Raw genomic sequence first — 22,189 nt, 5'->3', positions numbered from 1 at the left:
ACAGCACACACACACACATCCACACCATTTGATCACTTCTTAAACTCATGAGCTCTGTAGATAGTCTTTGGACTCATTTCCCCTCCCTGCAGCACTAGTAATGTATCACTAGCTGTGAGCTGCTCGAGGAGAACTACAATATAGAACTACACCTGGTCAATGCTGATTATATTGTTTTGTATATTATTATCAAAGGTGTAAAGAGTACTGATATATCCTACTCAAGTAGAAGTACTGTTACTTGATTGAAATTGTAGTCAAGTACAATTAAGTCATACATAAAATACTCAAGTACAAGTAAAAAGTAGCTCAATTAAAATGTTACTAGTTACTTTTACCCCCCACATTTACGTTTAGTAATAAATCTTGCAATGTTTTCTTTTCATACAGTAAACATCTCATGTAGAAACTTAAAAAGGAAGAGACCGAATCTTGCACACTTGGAACATAAATTATTTTCCACAGACATCTGTATAAAATAAAAGGTTTGCCAAAATGTCAAATTATTTTCTTATAAAATAACACCAATTAATTCAATTCAAAATATAGAATTTCTCAGGCTCTAAGTATAGCTAAACGTCTAAACTCTAAAACTGAGAAAATAGCCTCCATTCAATAATGTTTTGGCGCTGTACATTATGATTAATGTGGTTGGTCGGCTATGATGTGATACATTTGATTGTTGTCTTGTCATTTCATTTTTTATAGTTTCACAATGTCTGTTGATCATTGTAAAACAAAATATAATAATACACTCAGTAATGATTTGGTGTAGAAATGTAACAATTTACGTTACTTCTTTTAAAATGTACTTAAGTACAAGTCAAATTCTTGAATTAGAAATATACTCAAAAAAGTACAAGTATCCTTAAAAGCAACTCAATTACAGTAACGTGATTATTACAAGTATATGTGCAAGACATATTTTTATTAAAAATCTTCAAATGCTATTTCTACTTGATTTTAGCTCAACAACCGGTTCGATAGCTGTAAAAGTTTGTGATATTTTGGAAATAAAATGACCTATAAAATTAAAAAAGAAATATGATTGACGGCAAAGCTTCGGTTATCATGTGAAATAAAGGCAGAAAAGAGCCATTGTAGAGCAAACGAACCCACAAATAGTTGTTTATTGACAGGTTGTCTCTCTGTTTTTTTCAGACCAAGTGTTTGGCGGCAGTCTGTCTGATTTGTGTCACAGAGAGAACAGCACGGTGCCGAGCTTTGTGAAGATGTGCATCGAACACGTGGAGAGCGACGGTGAGGGTCCTCAGCTGAGCATAGAAGCTGCAGAGGGTCACTAGTCAGTAATAGATGCTTGGTTTTTAGTCTCTGGTGAAACGATGTTCAATGTCTGTGAACTATTTTCAAGCATTATTTTACTCATATTCTGAATCTGTTATTTTGCTTTTGTTGCTATAGAAATGATTTTTGTTTAATTGTTGCTGTTGGTCTTCTGCAGCACTGTATGTGGATGGACTGTACAGAGTGAGTGGGAATCTGGCCGTCATACAAAAGCTACGCTTCGCTGTTAATCACGGTAAGTAACAGCGGGCTGATAAAACATCGCTTCCTCATTTAACCCTCCTATTATCCTTGGGGTCAATTTGACCCCATTTAATGTTTGTCATTCAAAAAATAATGGTTGACTTCATTTCTTTTTTTTGCTTCACATTTCATGACTTTTCCTAATTTCATGGGTACAATTGATTAAGTATAACATTATCAAGATGATTATTATTTTTTTAATGTGCTGAACACATATTGCATGTATTGGTGTTGTTCTGGGGTCAATATGACCTCAAGCTGTTTTAGCTGTGTGAAACTTAGAATGAATAACCAATAATCAATATGTTTATTTGGGGAAGGGGGGTCACTAACATCCATCTATATGGTTTATTTTGTGAGAGTCATGAATGTGAACCCCAAAATAGAAAAGATTTGGATGAAAGATTTTCAAGATACACTAACTCTAAAACTGAATGTTTGACCTGATGTTGGTGCTTCAGGAAAGGTCATCATCACCACAATCACTAGAGTTCATACTCTAGTGGTCATTTGATGATGTGGATTAAAACTATTCAAGATAAATTCATTCTAATATAAAAGTTTGGTCTCATGGTGGCGCTAGAGAACAAAGTGCCTAACACAAAAACTTGGTCAATAATTTTCTGGAGCCAATCAGATTGACCCTAAGAATAAAATGTGTTAGTAATATTTGAGGATAATTAATTTGAAATAGTCACGCCCAGAATGAACTGGTCTGGATGTTCTGGCAGGGCTTTGTCCTCCCGTTTGTGACATAAGGAACATGTTACTATGTGTAAAGCCCTCAGTGAACGCTCTCTGTGTTCAGATGAGAAGGTGAACCTGGCTGATGGGAAGTGGGAGGACATCCATGTGACCACTGGAGCCTTAAAGATGTACTTCAGAGAGCTGCCGGAACCTCTCTTCACCTACGCCCTCTTCCACGACTTTGTCAGCGCCATCAGTACGTTCTTCTATCGGCATTCATTCATGCGTTTACTGTCACAAGGATGCCACATCTGGAAACTAGCTTAGCATTTTATGGACGTTCCTTTTTGTTTCTGCTCACTAAGAGTTCTACCCACTACTGCGTCTGTTTACATATCTGATGCATGCCTTCGATGACTAAAGTTAGCCTCTCATCCTGCAGAGATATCTGACTACAAGCAGCGTGTTCATTCCATCAAGGAGCTGGTGAGGCAGCTGCCAAAGCCCAACCACGACACCATGCAGGCGCTCTTCAAACACCTCAGGAAGTAAGTAACACAACGTCATATCATATATTGCCAATTTGAGAAAAAAATATCAAGATATGAGTTTTGGTCCATTACCCAGCACTAGATCATACATGACCAGGGAGTATAACAATTTTAATACATTCCCTTTTTGTGTCACTTTGTTTAGTGTTGATTATATATGTATATATATATGTATATATATGATTTTTTTTTTTTTTAAAGCGATTTTTGCACTTTTCATCTTTGTTTAAACTTAAAGAAGTATGATGGAAAGCAGTTTTCATTCACAAAGGGGGGGAAAAGGAAAAGGCCAGAACACTTTAAAGTCTTATCTCGTTTCCCAGTTTGTCTTCATTTGTTTTTGTGTCTGTGTGTGCGTGTGTAGGGTGATAGAGTACGGGGAGGAGAACCGTATGACCACGCAGAGCATCGCCATCGTGTTCGGCCCTACGCTGCTGCGGCCTGAAACCGAGACGTGGAACATGGCGGTGCACATGGTCTACCAGAACCAAATAGTGGAGCTTATCCTGCTGGAGTACGAGAATATATTTGGCAGGTAGACGCTACTAAAGGATGAGCCTCCTCTCCATTTCTTTTGGCCCTAACTGCAAAGCTGGATATTTGTCGTCATCTCCACTCAGCATCTCTTCATCTCAGACTGATCCCTGTTTCCTCAGTTATTAGCAGCTGTAGATCAACAAAGCTAGCATAGAATTCTGTCACAAACCACAAGTCAACCCAGATGACCAACCGAGGACCAAATTATTGGGAGTTTTTGCACTTTTTAGCCTTTTTTGTTTTTTTGTTATTCCTGCAGCTGCTTTTGTCCCTTTTTACTGCAAAGATGACCCAGTCGTCCTGTCCCAACACTGGATTCCTCTGAATATTAATAAGCAAACCTCTGCTGCAGTGCAGTGTGACTCAGACCAAGGAAGCGTCCATAAGCTGTATTACAGACTGGGTGTCAGTATTGGGTGTTAGTGATGCTGGATGTAAGTGGGAATTCTCCATTCCATGATGTTAAAATCTTCATTTCTTATCTTGTAACTTTGTTTTGAACCACAGCAAACCAAAAGAAGAACATAAAAAAAACTGGATAAGCTTTAGAGGTAAAACGATAACAAAAAAAAGAAACGGGGGAGAAAAATAGTGTGTTTATATTTTTATGCTTTCTCTTCTTTTCCTCCTGAATCTGCCTCTTATGGTTTTGGTTTGGTTTCTTTTTTTTCCCACCTGAGAGTTTGGACCGTGGTCCTTTGAACACACACCGGGTCATCACCACTCTGTATTAAGTCTGCACGTCACCTTCTCAGTAGAACCTGAACACTCTGAAAGGTACGCAGCTGTTTGACCTTCAACAGCTTCACAAGGTTAAAGCAAACAGCTTATGAACACAAATCTGTACAGTGTTGATGTGTGTGTGTGGATGGATGGAGGCGGCTGAATGAAAGCATGGATGGATGAATTTTATGACATTATATTGTACAAATAGTAAATATACTTAAGCCTGGAGTGTTATGAGAATATAGTAGAAGGGAGAGAAAAAAATTCACTGCTCTGTGTTGATTGTGTATCCCACAGAGGAGAGACTAACTTTATTATCAAACTGGAATAAAGACCTCGAATGAGAAACGTACCAATGCTTTTTCTCACCTTATTGAGACGTCCTGTTTGTATTTTTGTTTTAATAGAGAATTAATATTTAAATGTATTCTCATGAGCACAGCTTTTCCTGCCTAATATGAAGATTTTTTATCTTAATATTTTTCCATCATTTTCCAAGCCCACGTTTTTATTTTATTTTTATTTGTATGTAATTGGATAATGTGCATTATCAGCAGTGTGTGATTTAGCCCTGGCTTTATTTCTTACAGAAGCACATAACTGTAGGGCTGCCCTCTGTCATTACTGTACAAATGACGTTTTTACTAGGGATGAGACGATACACTGACTTCATGATACCAGGGTTGGGGGCAATTAAATTTTTCAATTACAATTATCCATATTCAATTACAACTCGATTATGATGACGGTGACCCATATTTTATCAAATTACAATTCAAATGACAATCATTATTTTTCAGCTGAAAGTCAATTACAATTATGCGCTCAATTACTAATGTCCAAATACAATTAATCACAATTACTGATCCTTTGAACAAAACCTTTCTCTTGTGTTAGCTTTCTGTTAGCATCTCCTATAATAACGGGTCAGTTTTGACCCATATCTAAAATCAGTTGTAAAATACATTAAAAAAATTATCCATCATCTAATGTGTTTATCATCTTTAGGTCACCTTGTAAGGCTTTTTAATAAAATAAAATATTGGTATTAATATTTTAGGTGTGGGTGTCTGAGCCTTTTTTTGGTCAGTATACCCCTGGATTTCAATGACTTGAAATTATCCGAGAGTGACAGGTAAACTTGATATGAAACATAGTTTAATAATTATTAACTATGTATGTTTAAGTCAGAATTGTAACATGGTTCCCCAGTTTTGCGTTTAATTAAATTATAATTGACCATTTTTATAGAATTTCCATGACAATTACAATTACAAAGTCAATTATCTGAACTCAATAGAAATTACAATTATGTCATATTTGTAAAGAATATCATTTATACAATTATAATTGACCCCAACCCTTCATCATGATACCATGATGTAGAACAGGATTGGCTTGTGATAATAACGATACGATATTTTTGTAATGGAAAAAAAAATTATTTTAAAAATATCAATTGGAAAAATAATTTTGCTTTAATTTGACTCAACTCTGGGTGTCACCTTTTCAACTCAATGGGAATATATAAAAAATGAGAAAAACATAGTGGTGTGATATTTCATCCCACCTTTAGTAATTACGTACCGTTCATAGCTCTTATCTTTTGTAACGCTTAATTCTCATGTGGTTTATATCAAAGTGTGTCATTTGTCTGAAGTTGCAAAGCTTTAATGGGAAAATATTCCTGCATGTAATAGTGGTGTCGATCCAGGTTTGTTTACTGATGACGGAGCTAATCCTGTAATCCTGTGCTGACCTTGCAGTCCTTCCTCTGACTTTATAATTGACACAAATTAGGAAGTTGAAATCAACACTCTGTGGGCTGTGAGTGAGAAGCTTCTGTTATCTTGGAGATGTGAACGTGAGTGTGTTTGTCAGTGCTCTGCAGAGCGCTTGTGCCTCAGGCCTGGTGATGTTCAGTGTCACCCAAAGGACTTGGTCTGCTCTCAGCCTCCGCTCCATATCACTCTCAGCTTATTGTGACTTTTGCTGATAAGACAGCACGAATATCTGCCCCCTCGACATCTGCTGCTGTCCACTCCAATAGGACAGGTAGAACCTTGTAGAGATAAAAAAAAATTACTGTGATGTGATATAAGCGTAGGAAAACTGTGAGCCCTGGAAAATATTGTGGAATTTCATTAATTTTGTGTATTTGGATGGGCTTAGATATATACAGTTAAATAAGATAGTAATTTACTCAATAATTAATGTTTATTAAGTCATTTTTACTTCCTCCTGTCGGCTAAATTGGATGCTCCAAAGGGCCAAATTTGTCCCCAGGGCCTTAAGTTTGACACTTGCTCTAAAAATACCTTTCCCACTATTTTACACACTTTAGTAATGTAGACAAGACCACCTCAGTGTCTCTTACCGCTGGCTATGCATGGTAATTATACACTCCTCAGTCATTTGCATACACACACACAGAGTTCCTGTCTGACTCCCACTAGCAGCTCTGCATGATGATCACATTCCTAACCGCCATTATCATCATCATCATAACTCCCAGCTCAGACTGTACTCTGACGTCCCAGTGTGTCAACATGTAACTCACTTTACACTGACCGAGTCCGATCAGAGGAAGACAGGAGGGAAAAAAAGGACAATCCACATTCAGCTGCAGCTACTTCATGCTGTGCTGCTTTTGCGCTATTGAATTTTCCTTGAAGGTATTTCAACAAGTTTGGTGAGTGGGTGTAAAATAAGAAGTGGCTCGCGCTGAAGACTTCAAATAGCTTTTAAAGGCTTTGGGACAGATTTACAGACAAACGCAGGCCTGAACTGTGGAAATACAAAGCACTCATTTCGTTTGGCTGACTGTGGGAATAGTTGATCCGGGGATACAGAGGATTTTCCTGAATTTCTTCCCTGCTGCAGAACATTATTCCCGATATGCCTTTACTTCATTTGGTCACATTTGGTTTAACCCTCCTATTATTCTCAAAGACTATCAACACATTTTATCCTCGGTCAGTTTCTCTCTGAATTCTCTGACTTTCTCACTCATCTGGTGCTGAATACTGATAAAGCTATCATAGTAGGTGACTTTAACATTCATGTTGATGATGAAAACAGCCTAAAAAAATTATTTACCTTGCTAATAAATCGGCTTTACACAAAATGTAAACAAACCAACTCATTATCTTCATCATGCCCTGGACCTTGTTCTAACATGGTTTAAATATTGATCACCTGACAATACTGTATATCCTCAAAATCCTATTCTTTCCGATCATTTTTTGTTATTCTTTGAGTTTAAAATATCAGCCTGCTTAAACTCTGAGAGAAGAGTACACTATATTAGATCACTGTCTAAAAAGGTGTAGCTAGATTTAAAGATTTAGTTCCATCTCTGCTTACCTCTGAACCACATATCAACAGAGAGTAGCTATCAATGTCTTACGACAGAAACAAGTGTCAACAGTGCAATGTTGTCACTGCACACAGCTCTGGATGCTGTTGCTCTGCTTAAAAGGAAGACGATATGTCTTAAAAAGGTTGCTCCCTGGTATAATTCTGAATTGCATCTTTTAAAACCGGTATTGTGGATCTCTTCAAACATGTTAGAAGTTCATATAGCCTGGAAAAAGAGTTTAGCTTATAAAAAAGCTCTCCCCAAAGCTAGAACTTATTACTCAACTTTAATAGAGGAAAACAAGAATAATTCTCAGTGTCTGTTCAACACTGTAGCCAGGCTCACCAAAAGCCACAGCTCTGTTGAACCTTCATAATTTTCTTTACTGATAAAATTCTAACATTTAGAAACAAAGCTAATGCCCCCCTGCAGGAATGCTGAATCATTTCTTAAACAAAGCATCTCCTAAAACATCCCTAACACGTAGCTTGTATTTACGTAGTTTCACTCCAATTGGTCTATCTCAGGGGTCTGCAACCTGCGGCTCTGGAGCCTAATGTGGCTCTTTGACTCTTATGCAATGGCTCTCTATAGCTTTAAAAAAACTATTGAAATAAAGAGTTATTCATTTACAAAAGCTATTAATGATTAATGAAACAAAATCAAGATATAACAAATTGTTAACCTAAAATAAATCACGTTGTGTAATGACTCAGCTGCCTTCCTACTTCACCTCTTGCAACCTCTACAGACCATCAACTTAGAATGAACTAAAATTCTAGAATAGAGTTTCAAATCCTATTGTTAGCATACAAAGCTCTACATGATCAAGCTCCTGTATATCTTAAAGAACTGTTAGTTCCCTATCATCCGGGAAGAACACTCCACTCTCAGGTTGTTGGTCTTCTGGAAGTTCCTAAAGTGTCTAGAAGTAGAACAAGAGGCAGAACGTTTAGCTACCAGGCTCCTCCCCTTTGGAACCAGCTCCTAGTCTTAGTACGTGAGGCTGCTACTTTTTCCACCTTTAAAGCTAAACACAAAACCTACTTATTTGCTAAAGCGTATATTGTATAATAGCAATAACCGTTTGACGTTAACCTAACCACTAAAAACGAAGCCCAAAATCATGCGGGCAGACCTGCTAATAGTGTATCATGTTTTTCTGCAGTCAGTGCCTTCTCCTCGCCCTTCTCTCTCTTTTCTCTTTCAGGTGTCTTGATGCTGGAGCTGGCAGTTCCTGATTAATGGTTTGTGGCTCAGCTAGTCTGGGACACTAAGATGGTCTATCCTTCTATCCTATTCTGTTCGCCTTTTTGTCCACTAACCCAACCAGTCGAACAAATTTAACACAGCTAAAACAGCTTGGGGTCAAATAGACCCCAGAGGAACACCAAAGCGTGCAATTTGTGTTCAGCACATTGAAAAAATTACCTGATAAAATTTTGTGCTTAATCAATTGTACTTATCAAATTAGGAAAAGTCAAGAAATATGAAGCAAATAAAGAGAGTCAATCATTATTTTTTGAATGATAAACATTGAATGGAGTCAAACAACAGGTAGTGACACACGTCTAAGTAATAATACAAACTATTTGGTACTGAAGGCTTTTGTGAATGTTTCTGTTTTTTGTCAAAAACCTTGAAAGGTTCCTAGTTTCAGTTTGTGATGGGAGATCTTCACTAAGTTTGACCCTTGGTTGCTCAAGATTCTCTCTTTCTTTCTCTTTTGTGCTGTTCGCAGGTTTTGACCAAAGTAAGCCAGTCAGAGGGGCCACAGCTGTGAGACAGAAATCTGAATTTTTATTTTATTTTTCTCTCTTGCAGAACAAATATGTCCCTGAATCAGATTCAAACTTGAGATTATTTGAATTCCCTTTTTGTTTTCCAATCCCACAACTTCCTTCATGCAGCTGATTTTTGATTTTTCTCTGCAGGAAGGTGGTGTCCTGTGCGGGGTGAAATTTACAGCTCTACTTGCCTTAGTCTTTGTTTAATGTTAATTGTACTTGATAAACCATTAAATTGAAAAGCAAATGGTTGGAAAATTTGCCAAAGCAGCTTCATCATAAATCATTTCGTATATAATTAGTTTCTGCTGGGGAGAAAAGAAGGCATCAGGTATTAGACTGGCATTGAGCGTAATATTTAATATTTGCTTCCCACAGCACAAAGAAAGTGTGTAGCTACTGCTGAGAATGGAGAATGACACTCGGCCACAACAACAACAACCTGTTAAAAGCTGATTCCAAGCACAGCGTCTGCTTTGTTTTTGAGCACATCAGCTACACTTTAGTTTGAATTAGAACTGCTTTAAGTAGCAGCAGCACCGTCGGCTTATGCATTACGCTCGGTTGGTTAAGTGAGCATCCAACTCCACTGGGAAACCGTTGCACAAAGGCAGGACGGGTGCCATGTTGTGATTTTACACACTCACTTAGCTTTGTTCCCCGCGTTGCCTTCAGGCCTCACTGTCTTGCCTGATTACTTCCAACAGGTTTCACTTCTTCACTGGGTTTGTATCAACACCTTCCAGTCGACAGTGCCGCATTGCTTGAGTTTTAGAGTGTTGATCAACCTACCTTCATTTAACCCTCCTATTATCCTTGGGGTCAATTTGACCCCATTCAATGTATATCATTCAGAAAACATTAGTTGACTTTTTTTGCTTCATATTTCATGACTTTTCCTAATTTGATGGGTACATTTGATTAAGCATAAAATGACCATGATGATGTTTTTTCAATCTACTGAATGCATATTGCACGCATTGGTGTTACTCCGGGGTCAATTTGACCCCAAGTTGTTTTTAGCTGTGAAAAACTTGGCTCTGTGTGTGACGTAACCCATGTGTGACCTTACATCCCTACACCTACAGGTAGTCAATAATTTTGAATTGATACATAAAGTAGAACTAGTATTTCCTGCACTGCGGAGGGTGGAGTATTAAAAATAAGTAAATAAATATTCTTATGAAAGGAAAGGGGGGAGTCGACAACCTCAATCAATGTGATTCACCCCAAATTAGAAAAGATCTGGATGAAAGATTTTCAAGATACACAAAAAACTGAGAGTTTGACCTGATGGTGGCGCTGCAGGAAAGTTCATATCATCACCACAACCAATGGGGTTTGTACTCTTGTAGTCATTAATGTTGTCTGTAATTTTGTGAAGATTTGAACGAAAACTACAGTATTCAAAATAAATTAAAATGTTTGGCCTGATGGTGGCGCTAGAGAACAGGTCATGGTTTCATTATCAAGGGGTTATTTATGGATTCAACAAATAAACTACGTGCCTGACACAAAAACTTGGTCAATAAGTTTCTGGAGGCAAATATCCCTGGGGTCAGTTTGACCCCAAGGGTAAAATGTGTTAGTAATATCTGAGGATACTAGGAGGGTTAAGTACTATATTATTCTTTAACCAAACTCATTGTGTGGAAACTAGAGCATCTTTCTATCTGTTGACATTATTTTAACAGGAAATAAAAAAATCAGCAGTACGTGCTTCATGTTTTCATCACACATGCCAAACTCAAGGTTTATGGGCCAAATTCGACCCATCAGAGCGTTAAAGCTGCTGGAGAATAAATATTATTTTTTTCTCAGATACAGAGGTAGTAAAGGCCTCAGATCAATAACTGGGAAAAAAAAATTGACTCTTGTTTTCATCTCCACCACAAAAATGTGATTGTATCTGATCCGAGGGCCACTTTATCAACATTTACCTTAGTATTTAGAATGACTGATCTGAGCATTATAACACAAAATGTTTTCATTTTGTGTTTTATGACTCATTTTTCGTATTTTAGGAATTATTTGTGTACTCCATTTTGCTGTTGATTTGTGTGTTTTGGGAGTTATTTTATGTATTATGTTGGGATTTATATTCCTTCCAACTTCTTGAAATCCAATTTGTTTTGGGTGCTGCACAAAATTAGACCGAGGGCTTCTGGGTTGCAGTTGCTGTCTGGTCTAGGGGGCTCCACATCCCACAATGCAATGCGTAAAACTTTTCCAAAAACTGTTAGCGATGGAGATGACAAAAGAAAATTGAGCAAAAGTTTCAATTTTTTTACATTACTTTTTTTTTCCAAACATAAATTTTTAAATTTATTGAAATGGGGCCCACTATATTTCTTTATATGGTAGAAAATAATAATAATAATAATAATAATTGTGTCCAGCAGCTTTAAATTACACTTATTTTTCACTTTTATATGCCGTTACATATAATTGTTACTAAACTATAAATATGATTTTTTTTAAGAAAGAAATTTCATCATCATTGGATATTATTATTATATTCTTTTTTAGAAAAGGGAACCTTTTGCTCCATAAAAGACTAACAGAGTCTAGAGTTTTGTAATGTATTTGTGCTGCTGTTTGCTGCCTATGGCCCCATAGCAAACTTTTACTGAGCTTGCTCGAGTCTGCACTGCTTTGAAATTGAAATAAAGCAGGGTTGGGCTGCAGTTCTGCCAGGTTTAGTTTCCTCTCTGCTCCTCAGGCCTTCTGCACAGCTGACTGATAGTGTAATCATTGCAAACAGGTGTGGAAGCAGGGAAAGCTGCTCTAAATCATGCAGGACTGCAGCCTTGGAGGATCTGATTTGCTCATCGCTGCAGTGGAGGATGTAATATAAGGTAATATGATTGAAAAGTTCCATACCATACCATACCAGTGTGGCAGTTTCTCAAAGTATGTCATACATTAATATAAACATCATACAAGGATAAAATAAGAGTTTCATATATTTCATGCTATTTAGAGCCACGTTTAGCCCATTACCACTTGATACTGTTAGCAAACATTTGGCAGCTTTAGGCCACATTTAAAAAGTAATGTAATCTACTATAAATTCTAACTTTTTATTGAGAATTTTTTTTCTTCTCATTTTCTAATTCTGTTTTGTACTGTCTCTTACATTAGCGTACTATTTCAAAGACAGCAAGCTTGTTAGGAAAATGCTATTGAGGTCCTTTTTAGGGTTTTCTGCTTTAAATTTTAGTTTCGTTGAGAAAATATTGGGTGTATTTGGAGTTTTGTGCTTGGCTTAATATTTCAGAATCTGGTGTCAGATTTCAGATTGTCAGAGTACAAAACATTCTGTGGGTCTTTAAAAATCAGTCAAAATGCTCAAAAAACGGCTGACACTGAGGGGGTTGAAATTCTGAAAATGGCTGGCACTGACTTAATTAAACTTTTTGATCAATTATTTATGACGTCAGCAATGAAACAGTGAATATTAATAATGCACTTAGTCTTAAGTTAGTCACACAGCACTGTCGCTGCTACACTGCCTTTCTACTTTTTAGTGCATTACTGTAGAATTGACAGTAAAGCTGACTTTGACAGTGACGAGTGCTGTTACTATAGCATAGCCGTTAGATGGTTGTTTTTAACAGTTTAATTGTGGATTCAGGAAGCTTCAGGTGGGAAAAGTATTTTTGAAAGGAGGGCAATGTAATCCCAGCCTCACAAAGTTCCTGACAGTTACACAAAATAGACTTTGATTAAGTTTTCATGCTTGGCAACACAATTTCATATTTCATATTTTACATCCTACATGCCTCAAACTGTGGTTTTATAAAAATCCATGCTGTGAGTCACAAATTGTTTTAGCGCTTCCTGGTGGGGATTGCAAATGAATGCATTTTAGTGGGAGAATTAAACATAACTTAAACCCAGAAGAAAGTGTTGTAAAAGAATGCAACTAAACAAAATTACTTCCATTCAAGTTTGAAATTTTTGTAGAGCGTCATGAAATAAATGTCATTGTGGCACGCACGAAAAATGAAACTATTTTATCACAGCTCACAGGGTCACGTTTCCCTGTGAGATCATGTTGGAATTGTAGAATTAGCTCTAATGACTTAAAGCAGTAAAATCCTGGGTTTGCCTGGGGCGGGTTAACATTTCCCTGCTGACTTTGCATTTTACCACCATATTTTCTGGGTTCATCTCAACAGTCCAAAAAACGTGAGGTTCATTGGAGTCCATCAGCTGGTTGTGAGACTAAAGATACACTTGCAGGCTATACAGCATGAGCATTTGCCACGAAAAAAAAAAAAAAATGCCAAAATGTTTTGGCCGCACATTGTGTGCATTAATATCTTTATAGCACAGCCAGAGCAGAGCCTCTGGTCTGTGTACCGAGCCCCCTGGCTCTGAGAGCGGATTTTTAAAGAGTCCTTTAGAATAGATCAGTTTTTAACTTTGAAATTGGTGGGAAATGTCTCAGATTTTATTGATTTTTAGAAGTGGAAATGTTTTTATGTATCACAGAAAAAAATCCTTGTCAGCGCTATATTTTATTTACGCCATAATGGGACATTAATAAATGAATTACTGTATTTTATTTAATTTGATTTCTAATGACCAATCAACGCTTCTATTCATTTTGTTTCACCTAAGGTCCACATGGACATCAGAATCTTTTATTAAAGCAATTTTCTCTCTGAGCCTAAATGTGGGGAAAACACTAATAAATGATTAAATTCTTAGTTGTTTAAGACACATGATAGTTAGTCAGTGTGCTGACACGTATGAACTGAATTAAACTATTATTATAGTTAGTTTTTTGATGGTAAAACAAACATCTTGGTGAGCTTCCAAGGCCAAATGATCACGTATATGTTTTATACTTACTAACAACTGAGTAGTTAACCATTTCCATCAGTGATGTGTAATTCTGCTTTCTACACAAAATCCTAACATTGCCATGTGGACGGTAGATTGGATATTTGTCCAACATGACAAGTGACCTTTAAAAGTTAATGTGAAGGGGTGTATGCAGCCAAGCTGTTTCATCTACGATAGTTTAAAAACAACAAGTCTCTTAAATGCATATTTAAGGATTTTCTTAATCAATTAATAAGGTTAATAAGGATTAGCAGACGGTCCCTAAGGAGTTGGATCCTACTCCTGTGATTAAAAGCTGGCTGTGTTCTAAATGTGCCAACTTACAAGTTCACAGAGTAAAGAAATGAGAAATCAAAATGTAAATTACAAATTCAATTCAACTTTATTTACACAGCACAAATTACAACAAAGTCATCTCAGTGCATTTAACAAAATATAAAATCCATAGTAAGGGCGAAAGAAGCCAACAAGATCACATGAACAAGCATTTAGTGACAGTGGGAATCTCCAGCAGAATCAGGTTCAGAGGTGGCAGCCATCTGCTTCGACTGGTTGAGGTTAGTGGACAGAAGGACGAACAGAATAGGACAGTCCATCCGAGTGTCCCAGACTAGTTGATTACCATCGATCAGGAACTGCCAGCTCCAGCATCAAGACACCTGAAACTGAAAAGAAAGAGAAAGGCGAGGAGAAGGCACTGACTGCAGAAAAACATGACACATTATTAGCAGTTTTTAGTGGTTAGGTTTAAGTTTATTTTATTTAAAACAGGGACAATACATATTAATGAACAAATAACATGTAAATATGCAAGATTATAGCCAACAGCTAATTTCTATCTTTAGTGCCTTCAGCATGTTAATGTCAACAACAAAAGATAATAAAATCAATGCCTTCATGGCCAGCACGAGGAGGAGGAGTAATTACAGAGAGAGAAAATCTGTCCTTGAAAACACAAAAGACAATGAACAGTATAGTGGATCATGAAACATACAGGTCAAGGGGCAGGGAACCATTCCTATTTTACTAGTGTTAAATGCTAAAATTAGATATTAGGAAACTGATTAAAGTGCGGATTGCTGAAGTGTTAAACTGTTAGGTGTGTAATTATATTGCAGATTGCTCGATTGCACAGTAAATATAAAATGCTATTTTAAGTGCACAATACTCAATACATATTACGTTAATTAAATACCAGCAATGGAAAATGATATGATACTGGGAGTAGCCTTTTTTAAGAATATCAAGTGCGTCTTGCCTTGCACATAGCCGTAATACCTAAAAGCTAAATAAAGCTATAATAAAGAGCAAAAACATTAATGAGGAAGAGGGAGTAATAGTAATGATAATAAAGCAGTGATGTTTATTTATAGATTAACGTCAAACTTCTTGCGGCGTCTGCCATGGTCTGAAATGCTACCACTACAGATGAGACTTTGTCTTGTACTGGGCACACATAATGATCTAAGCAATCTTTACAGATGAGACCCTGTCCGCTTTAATTTAACGCAATTAGACCCTTTCCAAAAAATTAGAATATCATAGAAAAGTTTTTTAATTTACATAATTCCATTCAAAAAGTTAAGCTTTCATAGATTATAGATTCAGGGCCCAAAATGTAAACAATTTCAAATATTTATTTGTTTATTTTTACATAATTTGGGCTTCCAGCTCATAAACCCCACAAAAACAGGAATCAAAAAAATTTGAATACTGTGAAGAAACCATTTATTTTTCAGTTTTTGCAGAAAAAAAGAGGAGAAGGACTGGACTGTTGGCCAGTGGTCCAAGGTCCTCTTTTCTGATGAAAGTGTAGTGTGCCTTTCATTCGGGAATTAAGGTCCAAGGGTTTGGAGGAAGACGGCCCCCTTTAACTTACAGTATCTAGTAATTAAGTTCACAAGGATATAATAGGATAAGGATATTTGATCAGGCACTGTTATATTATATCCTTATCCTATTATATCGGCTTTTTATTTGTAAGCCTATTGGCTTCTACCTCTCCCATGCACATGCTATTATTACTTCTTTTTAGTTGTTGTATATTCATACATCTGAATGGATGTTTTTCATGTTCTTTCTTTTTTCCTCTTATGTGCTTAATAAAAAAAAAAATCGGCAGATTTTGAAAAAAGTCCATATATCTGTTGACCTCTAATGTGACCATTACAAACACGACCATATCGTTTCAGGTTATTGCTAATATACGATATACGCTTTAGCAAATAAGTAGGTTTTGATTTTAGCTTTATGGGTGGAGAGAGTAGCAGCCTCATGTACTAAGACTAGGAGCTGGTTCCAAAGGTGAGGAGCCTGGTAGCTGAATGCTTTGCCTCCTGTTCTACTTCTAGACACTTTAGGAACTTCCAGGAGACCAGCAGACTGAAAGTGGAGTGATCTGCCCGGACGATAGGGCACTAAGGTTTTTAAGATATGCAGGAGCTTGATCATGGAGAGCTTTGTAAGCTAACAAGAGGATTTTAAACTATTAAAAAATTTACAGGTAGCCAGTAAAGGGAAGCAAATACTGGAGAAATGTGCTCTCTCCTGTTTGTACCTGTTAATAATGGCTGCAGTATTCTGTTACAATAATGGATGAATTAGTTTTTCAGCATCACTCTGGGCCAAGATATTCCTGATTTTGGTCATATTACAGAGGTGGAAGAAGGCTGTCCTTGAGATGTCCCTGCAGCAACGAATGATGATCCACTATCGAAGGCTGCACTGAGATCGAAGAGCACCAGCACTGAGACCAACCCTCTGTCTGAGGCTACGAGGAGATCATTATGATGGGCTGTAAAGCCAGACTGAAAGCTCTCGTATAAATTTTTCCTATGTAAGTGGTCACATAGTTGACCTGCAATGATTATTTCAAGAATTTTGAAAACAAAAAGGAGATTGGATATTGGTCTATAATTGGACAAGTCAGTTGGATCAAGGGTGTTTTTTTTTTTTTAAGGAGAGGTTTGATTACAGTGGTTTTAAAGGCCTGTGGTACATAACCTGTTACTAGAGATGTGTTAATCCAGTTCACTATATAAGTGCTAGTTAGTGGAAAAACATCTTTAAATATTGGGATTGGATCTAAAAGACTGATTCTGATTCTTGGTTTAGAAGCACCAACTACCGAGGTCAACCCAGATGGGTCAATTGGAGTAAAACTTCGCAAACAAAAGCTACATGTTGGGGATTTTTCAGGAGCTGTTTTGTTCTGCAGCTCCTGCAGGGGGGACACCAGCCCTGTTATATAGCTGTGGCTATTATTGCTGGCACAGTGTTGAATAGAAACCAAGGAGTATTCTTGTTTTCCTCTATTAAAGTTGAGTAATAGGAAGTTTTAGTTTTGCGGAGAGCTTTTTAAAAGCTAAACTCTTTTTCCAGGCTATATTATTTTCTAACATGTTTGAAGAGAGCCACTTCCATTCCAATTTTTGCAATGCCTGTTTTAGAAGTTGCAATTCAGAATTATACCAGGGAGCAACCTTTTTAAGACACATTGTCGTCTTTTTAAGCAGAGCAACAGCATCCAGAGCTGTGTACATTGACAACATTGCACTGACTGACACTTGTCTCTGTCGGAAGACATTGATATCTACTCTCTGAGATTTCATATAGATCAGAGGTAAGCGGTGATGGAGCTAAATCTTTAAATTTAGCTACAGCTTTTTCAGATGGTGATCTACTAGTGTACTCTTCTCTCAGAGTTTAAGCAGGCTGATATTCTAAATTCATAGGATAACAAAGTGATCTAAAAGAATAGGATTAAGTGATCAGTATCTAAACCATATGAGAGAAGAAGGTCCAAGGCATGATGAAGATAATAAGTTGGTTTGTTAACATTGTGTAAAGCCCATTGAATATAATAGTGAGGTAAATAATTTATTTTGGCTGTTTTCATCATCAACATGAATGTTAGTCAGCTACTATGATAGCTTTATCAGTGCTCAGCACCAGATCAGTGAGAAAGTCAGAGAATTCTGAGAAAAACTCAGAATATGGACCAGGAGGACAGTAAACTATAACCAGTGAGATGGGTTTTTCTGTTATATTTTTGGTATTACAAATTTCAAGAGAAAGGCTTTTGAATGAATTATGGTTAAGTTTGGTTTTTGGTGTGACTGATAAGGTAGAGTGAAAAACTGCTCCTACTCCCCCTCCCCGACTACCCTCACAAGGAATATGGTGGTCATCATAGCTGGGAGGGCTGGCTTCATTAAGAGCAACAAAAATTTCCAAGTCTCAGTGAGGCATACTATACCAAGATCATTCACTAAGGGATTTAGATGAAAGTGATCTGATATTTAATAATCCACATTTACTAGTTTTTTCATTGTTTTGTGTTCTGTTTGTAGCATTAATTTTGATAAAATGTTTATGGTTAACTCCTCTACAGTGGGTTTTAGTTTGCACTATATGTTGCTCTTTACTGCTCAGCACAGTGTTTATGGGGTATCAGTGCTCTGTGCTTTGAATAAGGGGATTGTCTACGGAAGTGTCTATAACTGCCTGTTGATTCACAGCTAGTCATGCTCCTGTAGAGTTGTGAATCACAGACTGTAAATTTGATTTTAGCATTTGCGGTCCATGTAAATTAGGATGGACACCATCTTTTTTTAATAGTTCAGCACTTTTCCAAAATATGAGTTATCAATAAACGTGAAATTATGGAGTTTGCAGCAAGATTGTAAGAAGTTATGCTGCTGTAGGAGGTGGTCTAAATCATTCTATACTTCTATTTAATGTAGGAAGAGAACAACCTCAGCCCACGATGGCAGGCGTGGTGTGGAACAGGACAGTCTTGAACCTGGATTCTCCCAGGGAATTGTCGTCACATGGAGTATCATGGAGGAAGAATGACATCCCTATTGGATGTTGTATGACCGTGTACATGGTGAGTAGTTCATCTTTCTTTTTTAGCTTGTTGGAAAAGTGACAAATCTCTTCTTGTAGTTTGGTCATTTCTTTGTTGGCGTTTAGTCGCAAAATATCTTTCTCTGACAGCAAGTGAGGAGCAGCGTCTCCACCATCTGTAGATGCGGCCATCTTGATAGAGGTAATGTGTGTGACATTTGTTTGCAAATGCGTGATGTACTACCAAGTTATTTGTGTCTATGAATAACATTTTTTTTAAGCTTCCAAATATTTTACTTCATGAGCATATGTGCTCCTTGGGAAACAGGTAAGCATATCCCTGACTTGCTATTTTTGTCAGTGTAAGAAACAAAGGATTTAAGACTCATAAGGTGTGCGATTTCTTGGGAACCAGTGTGATTATTACACTCTTTTTGCTGGAAGAATTAATAATGAATTAGTCGGACTATAAATTGAAACTGGCAATTAAAAAAAACTCGTCAGATCCTGAATATTGACTGGGATTAAGTAAAGTGTGTCACATATTGCTCTGTGTGAACGATGGAAATTTAAATCCAATAGGCTTTAATCAGAAGGAGGGAAGAAGTTGCTCTTTAAATACTGACCACTAAATGACTTTCCTCCTGTTTGCTCAGGCGTAATTCCGAGGGCAGAGCTGCTCACAGAAGATTCATAATTACTCCAAAGTACTTTAAGGGACATTTGGAGTTAATGAAAAACTGTCAATATTTAACGTGGAAGCCTCTTACTTCCCACGATAGTGTGCCTAGTATATAACCTCTAAATTTATAATCACATTGTCTGAAAACCAATGTTTCTCAGTAAACTTCCAGGTGATGCAGACAAATGTCCCACTTGTTGCTTAGTAAAGCCGTAGGCGGAGTTTGAGATTCTAGCCACAGGGGCAAATGAAAAATTAGAATGAAATATATAGACCTTCTTGAGATTCGCGCCAATCGCAATGTGTGTAACATATACAATAATGCAAAAATGATTAATAATATCATTGATAATGTTGACGCAAATGTGTCCACGCGTCGTAACGTCCACCGTCTTGAATACAGGGCAAAATGTTCTATCTTTCACGCTCTTAAGGGATTTAATGCTTCTACAGCAGCATATCACAAGTATTATATGGTATATATGGTTTGAAAGCGTAGAATATTCCATTTTAGCCATATAAACCATTTTAAGACACAATTATCACCGCAAACAATCATTTCGTCAAACAAAAAAATGGTGACATAAGCAAGCCTTTAAAGCAATGCCATGTCTTACTGAATCCATATATTCCATCAAAAGTGGTCTCAAAAATCAATTGAATCTAAGCATTTAGTACAAAACACAGTAAAACTGCTCTAAAAAACAAAAAAAATGTATTGTCGTATTTACAAGAAGAAAGCAGCTCCGCCCTGATTTCTTTTTACTTTAAAAAAAATAAATAAAAATTAGCTCCTGTGAGGCTGACCATGTCATTAAAAATCCTCATCTTTAGATTAATGTTATAAATTCCTGATAAAATCAGGCTGGTGGCCGCTCTGCTTCATTTTTGCTGCAGTACCATACATGAACTGCTGGGTGCAGTGTCTCTTCATCCTTCACTTTGTACAAAACACACATGAATTCATTTGTTGTTGTTCTTCACAGTCACTGTGTTTTATGGCACTTCAAATATTTGTATATTATCTACATTATTTTAAGAATTGCATGATTTCAAATGAATTTGGGAACACTGTAATAAAACTATTGACCACTGGGGGGGCAATGCTCTCCCCCCACAAACTTAGCGTATGTCACCTAGAAAGTTCTTCAGCAGCATTAGACTAAACTGTAAATGGATTATCATATAGAAAGAAAAGGCAAACAAACGTTTGATGTCCAGCTCCCTCTGGACTCTTCATCCCCCTCCAGCTGAATATTGATGCAGACTCTTCTTAAGGTTCGGTTTAAGTCTTCCACTGCATGACAAGTGTCCAAGGGCATTTCATTACAGCAGAAACCATTTTTCTCATGTGGGACTTGGATTTGTTGGGTGACTTATTGAGGTGCCTGAGCGTCCTTGACTAAACTTCGCTCTTGCATATCGAGTAGCGAGGTAATTGCTGAACTCTGACTAAAGTGAAGCTCTTGAAATGTGCTGGATTTAGAAAGGTTTGGAGACACTATCTAAAAGTAGCTCAAATAGCGAGAAATGCAGATTTAAATGATATTCAATGCGAGCTTGAATATCCGGTTCAGTTTTTTAACTGCAGCACATTGACTGGAGTAGAAGGTTTGCCTTAAGAAAACTGTCAACTTGTTCCCATTCACTGCAGAACTAAATCACCAGCAGATGAGATTGTGCATGGTCACATACTGCAGTTACTTTAAGTATCTACTAAACCCAAATGAGGGGAACATTAGAAGTAAAGGGCAGTACAAGTACAAATATAACTTCATTAAAGTGGTGCAAGTCTGCCGCACTTTCACTGAAAACATGCTTGATGAAAGAAGATGAATCTTACTAATCTGTTCAGCTTAAAATACTTGAATTTGACAGGAATTATCCAGCAGTTATTTTTCTCCAGATATAAGCCCCAAAAGAAAGGTCAAACTGGCTTTGAACATGCAGAGCATTTCACACCGTGATGTGGGGAACTTGCACTTTTAGCAAATCCTTTGTTACTGACCCACAGCACTTATTACACCTGTGTCAGCTCAGCACCGTGCACAGCTGCTTTCTATAGAAATCTGTTTCTCGGAGGATTATGCACTCCATCGTTTAAGGGTGGCAGAGGTTTCAGGAGCCTTTTTAATAATCAAACCTGATTCTGCAGGCAAACAAGACAAATCCAGGTATGAGACCAATTTATTTAAAACTAAAATACTCAAAACAGAACAAATCTTGTATTTATTCTTTGGACTGTAGCGTCACAAAATACTGTAAGTGATAGAGATAAATGTGTGTGTCAGTATGCATAGAGTGCAAAAGACCTACCTATTGCTTGTTCTTAATAGTGGTCATATAATTAGTTAAGGCGTTAGCAACAATGCAGAGCATGAATGAGCACCATCCTTAGAGAAAATTAAAATCAACTAGTTTTTATTAGGGAAAATTCTAGGCCAAAACCAAAAATGAGAAAACAAAGACTGAATACCAAAAGACTGAAATAAATTATTAAGCTAATTATTAGTCCCATTACTTTTATAGCTCTGAATATGTACTGACCTGATGAATAATATTCAGAATATTTCTCTATCTACGGACAAAGACAAGAACATTG

At 37.0% G+C, this 22,189-nt stretch overlaps 1 protein-coding gene across 14 annotated transcripts in view; it reads left to right on the top strand.

Moving 5' to 3' along the window:
* Positions 1 to 4,401, top strand: part of LOC114479121 (rho GTPase-activating protein 12-like) — a 59,764-nt gene extending 55,363 nt beyond the window's left edge. For all 14 annotated transcript variants that reach the window (XM_028472608.1, XM_028472617.1, XM_028472614.1 and 11 more), the window contains 5 exons: positions 1,162 to 1,260; positions 1,463 to 1,540; positions 2,357 to 2,491; positions 2,678 to 2,783; positions 3,151 to 4,401. In XM_028472608.1, coding sequence (XP_028328409.1) covers positions 1,162 to 1,260; positions 1,463 to 1,540; positions 2,357 to 2,491; positions 2,678 to 2,783; positions 3,151 to 3,325 — 593 coding nt within the window. In that variant the 3' untranslated portion in view covers positions 3,326 to 4,401. The remainder of the gene's footprint in view (positions 1 to 1,161; positions 1,261 to 1,462; positions 1,541 to 2,356; positions 2,492 to 2,677; positions 2,784 to 3,150) is intronic.
* Positions 4,402 to 22,189: the final 17,788 nt, after the last annotated feature.

The sequence above is a fragment of the Gouania willdenowi genome, chromosome 17 (genome assembly GCF_900634775.1).
Source record: "Gouania willdenowi chromosome 17, fGouWil2.1, whole genome shotgun sequence".
Taxonomy (NCBI): domain Eukaryota; kingdom Metazoa; phylum Chordata; class Actinopteri; order Blenniiformes; family Gobiesocidae; genus Gouania; species Gouania willdenowi.
The sequence above is the reverse complement of the archived record's forward strand: the minus strand, read 5'-3'. Positions and strand labels throughout refer to the sequence as shown.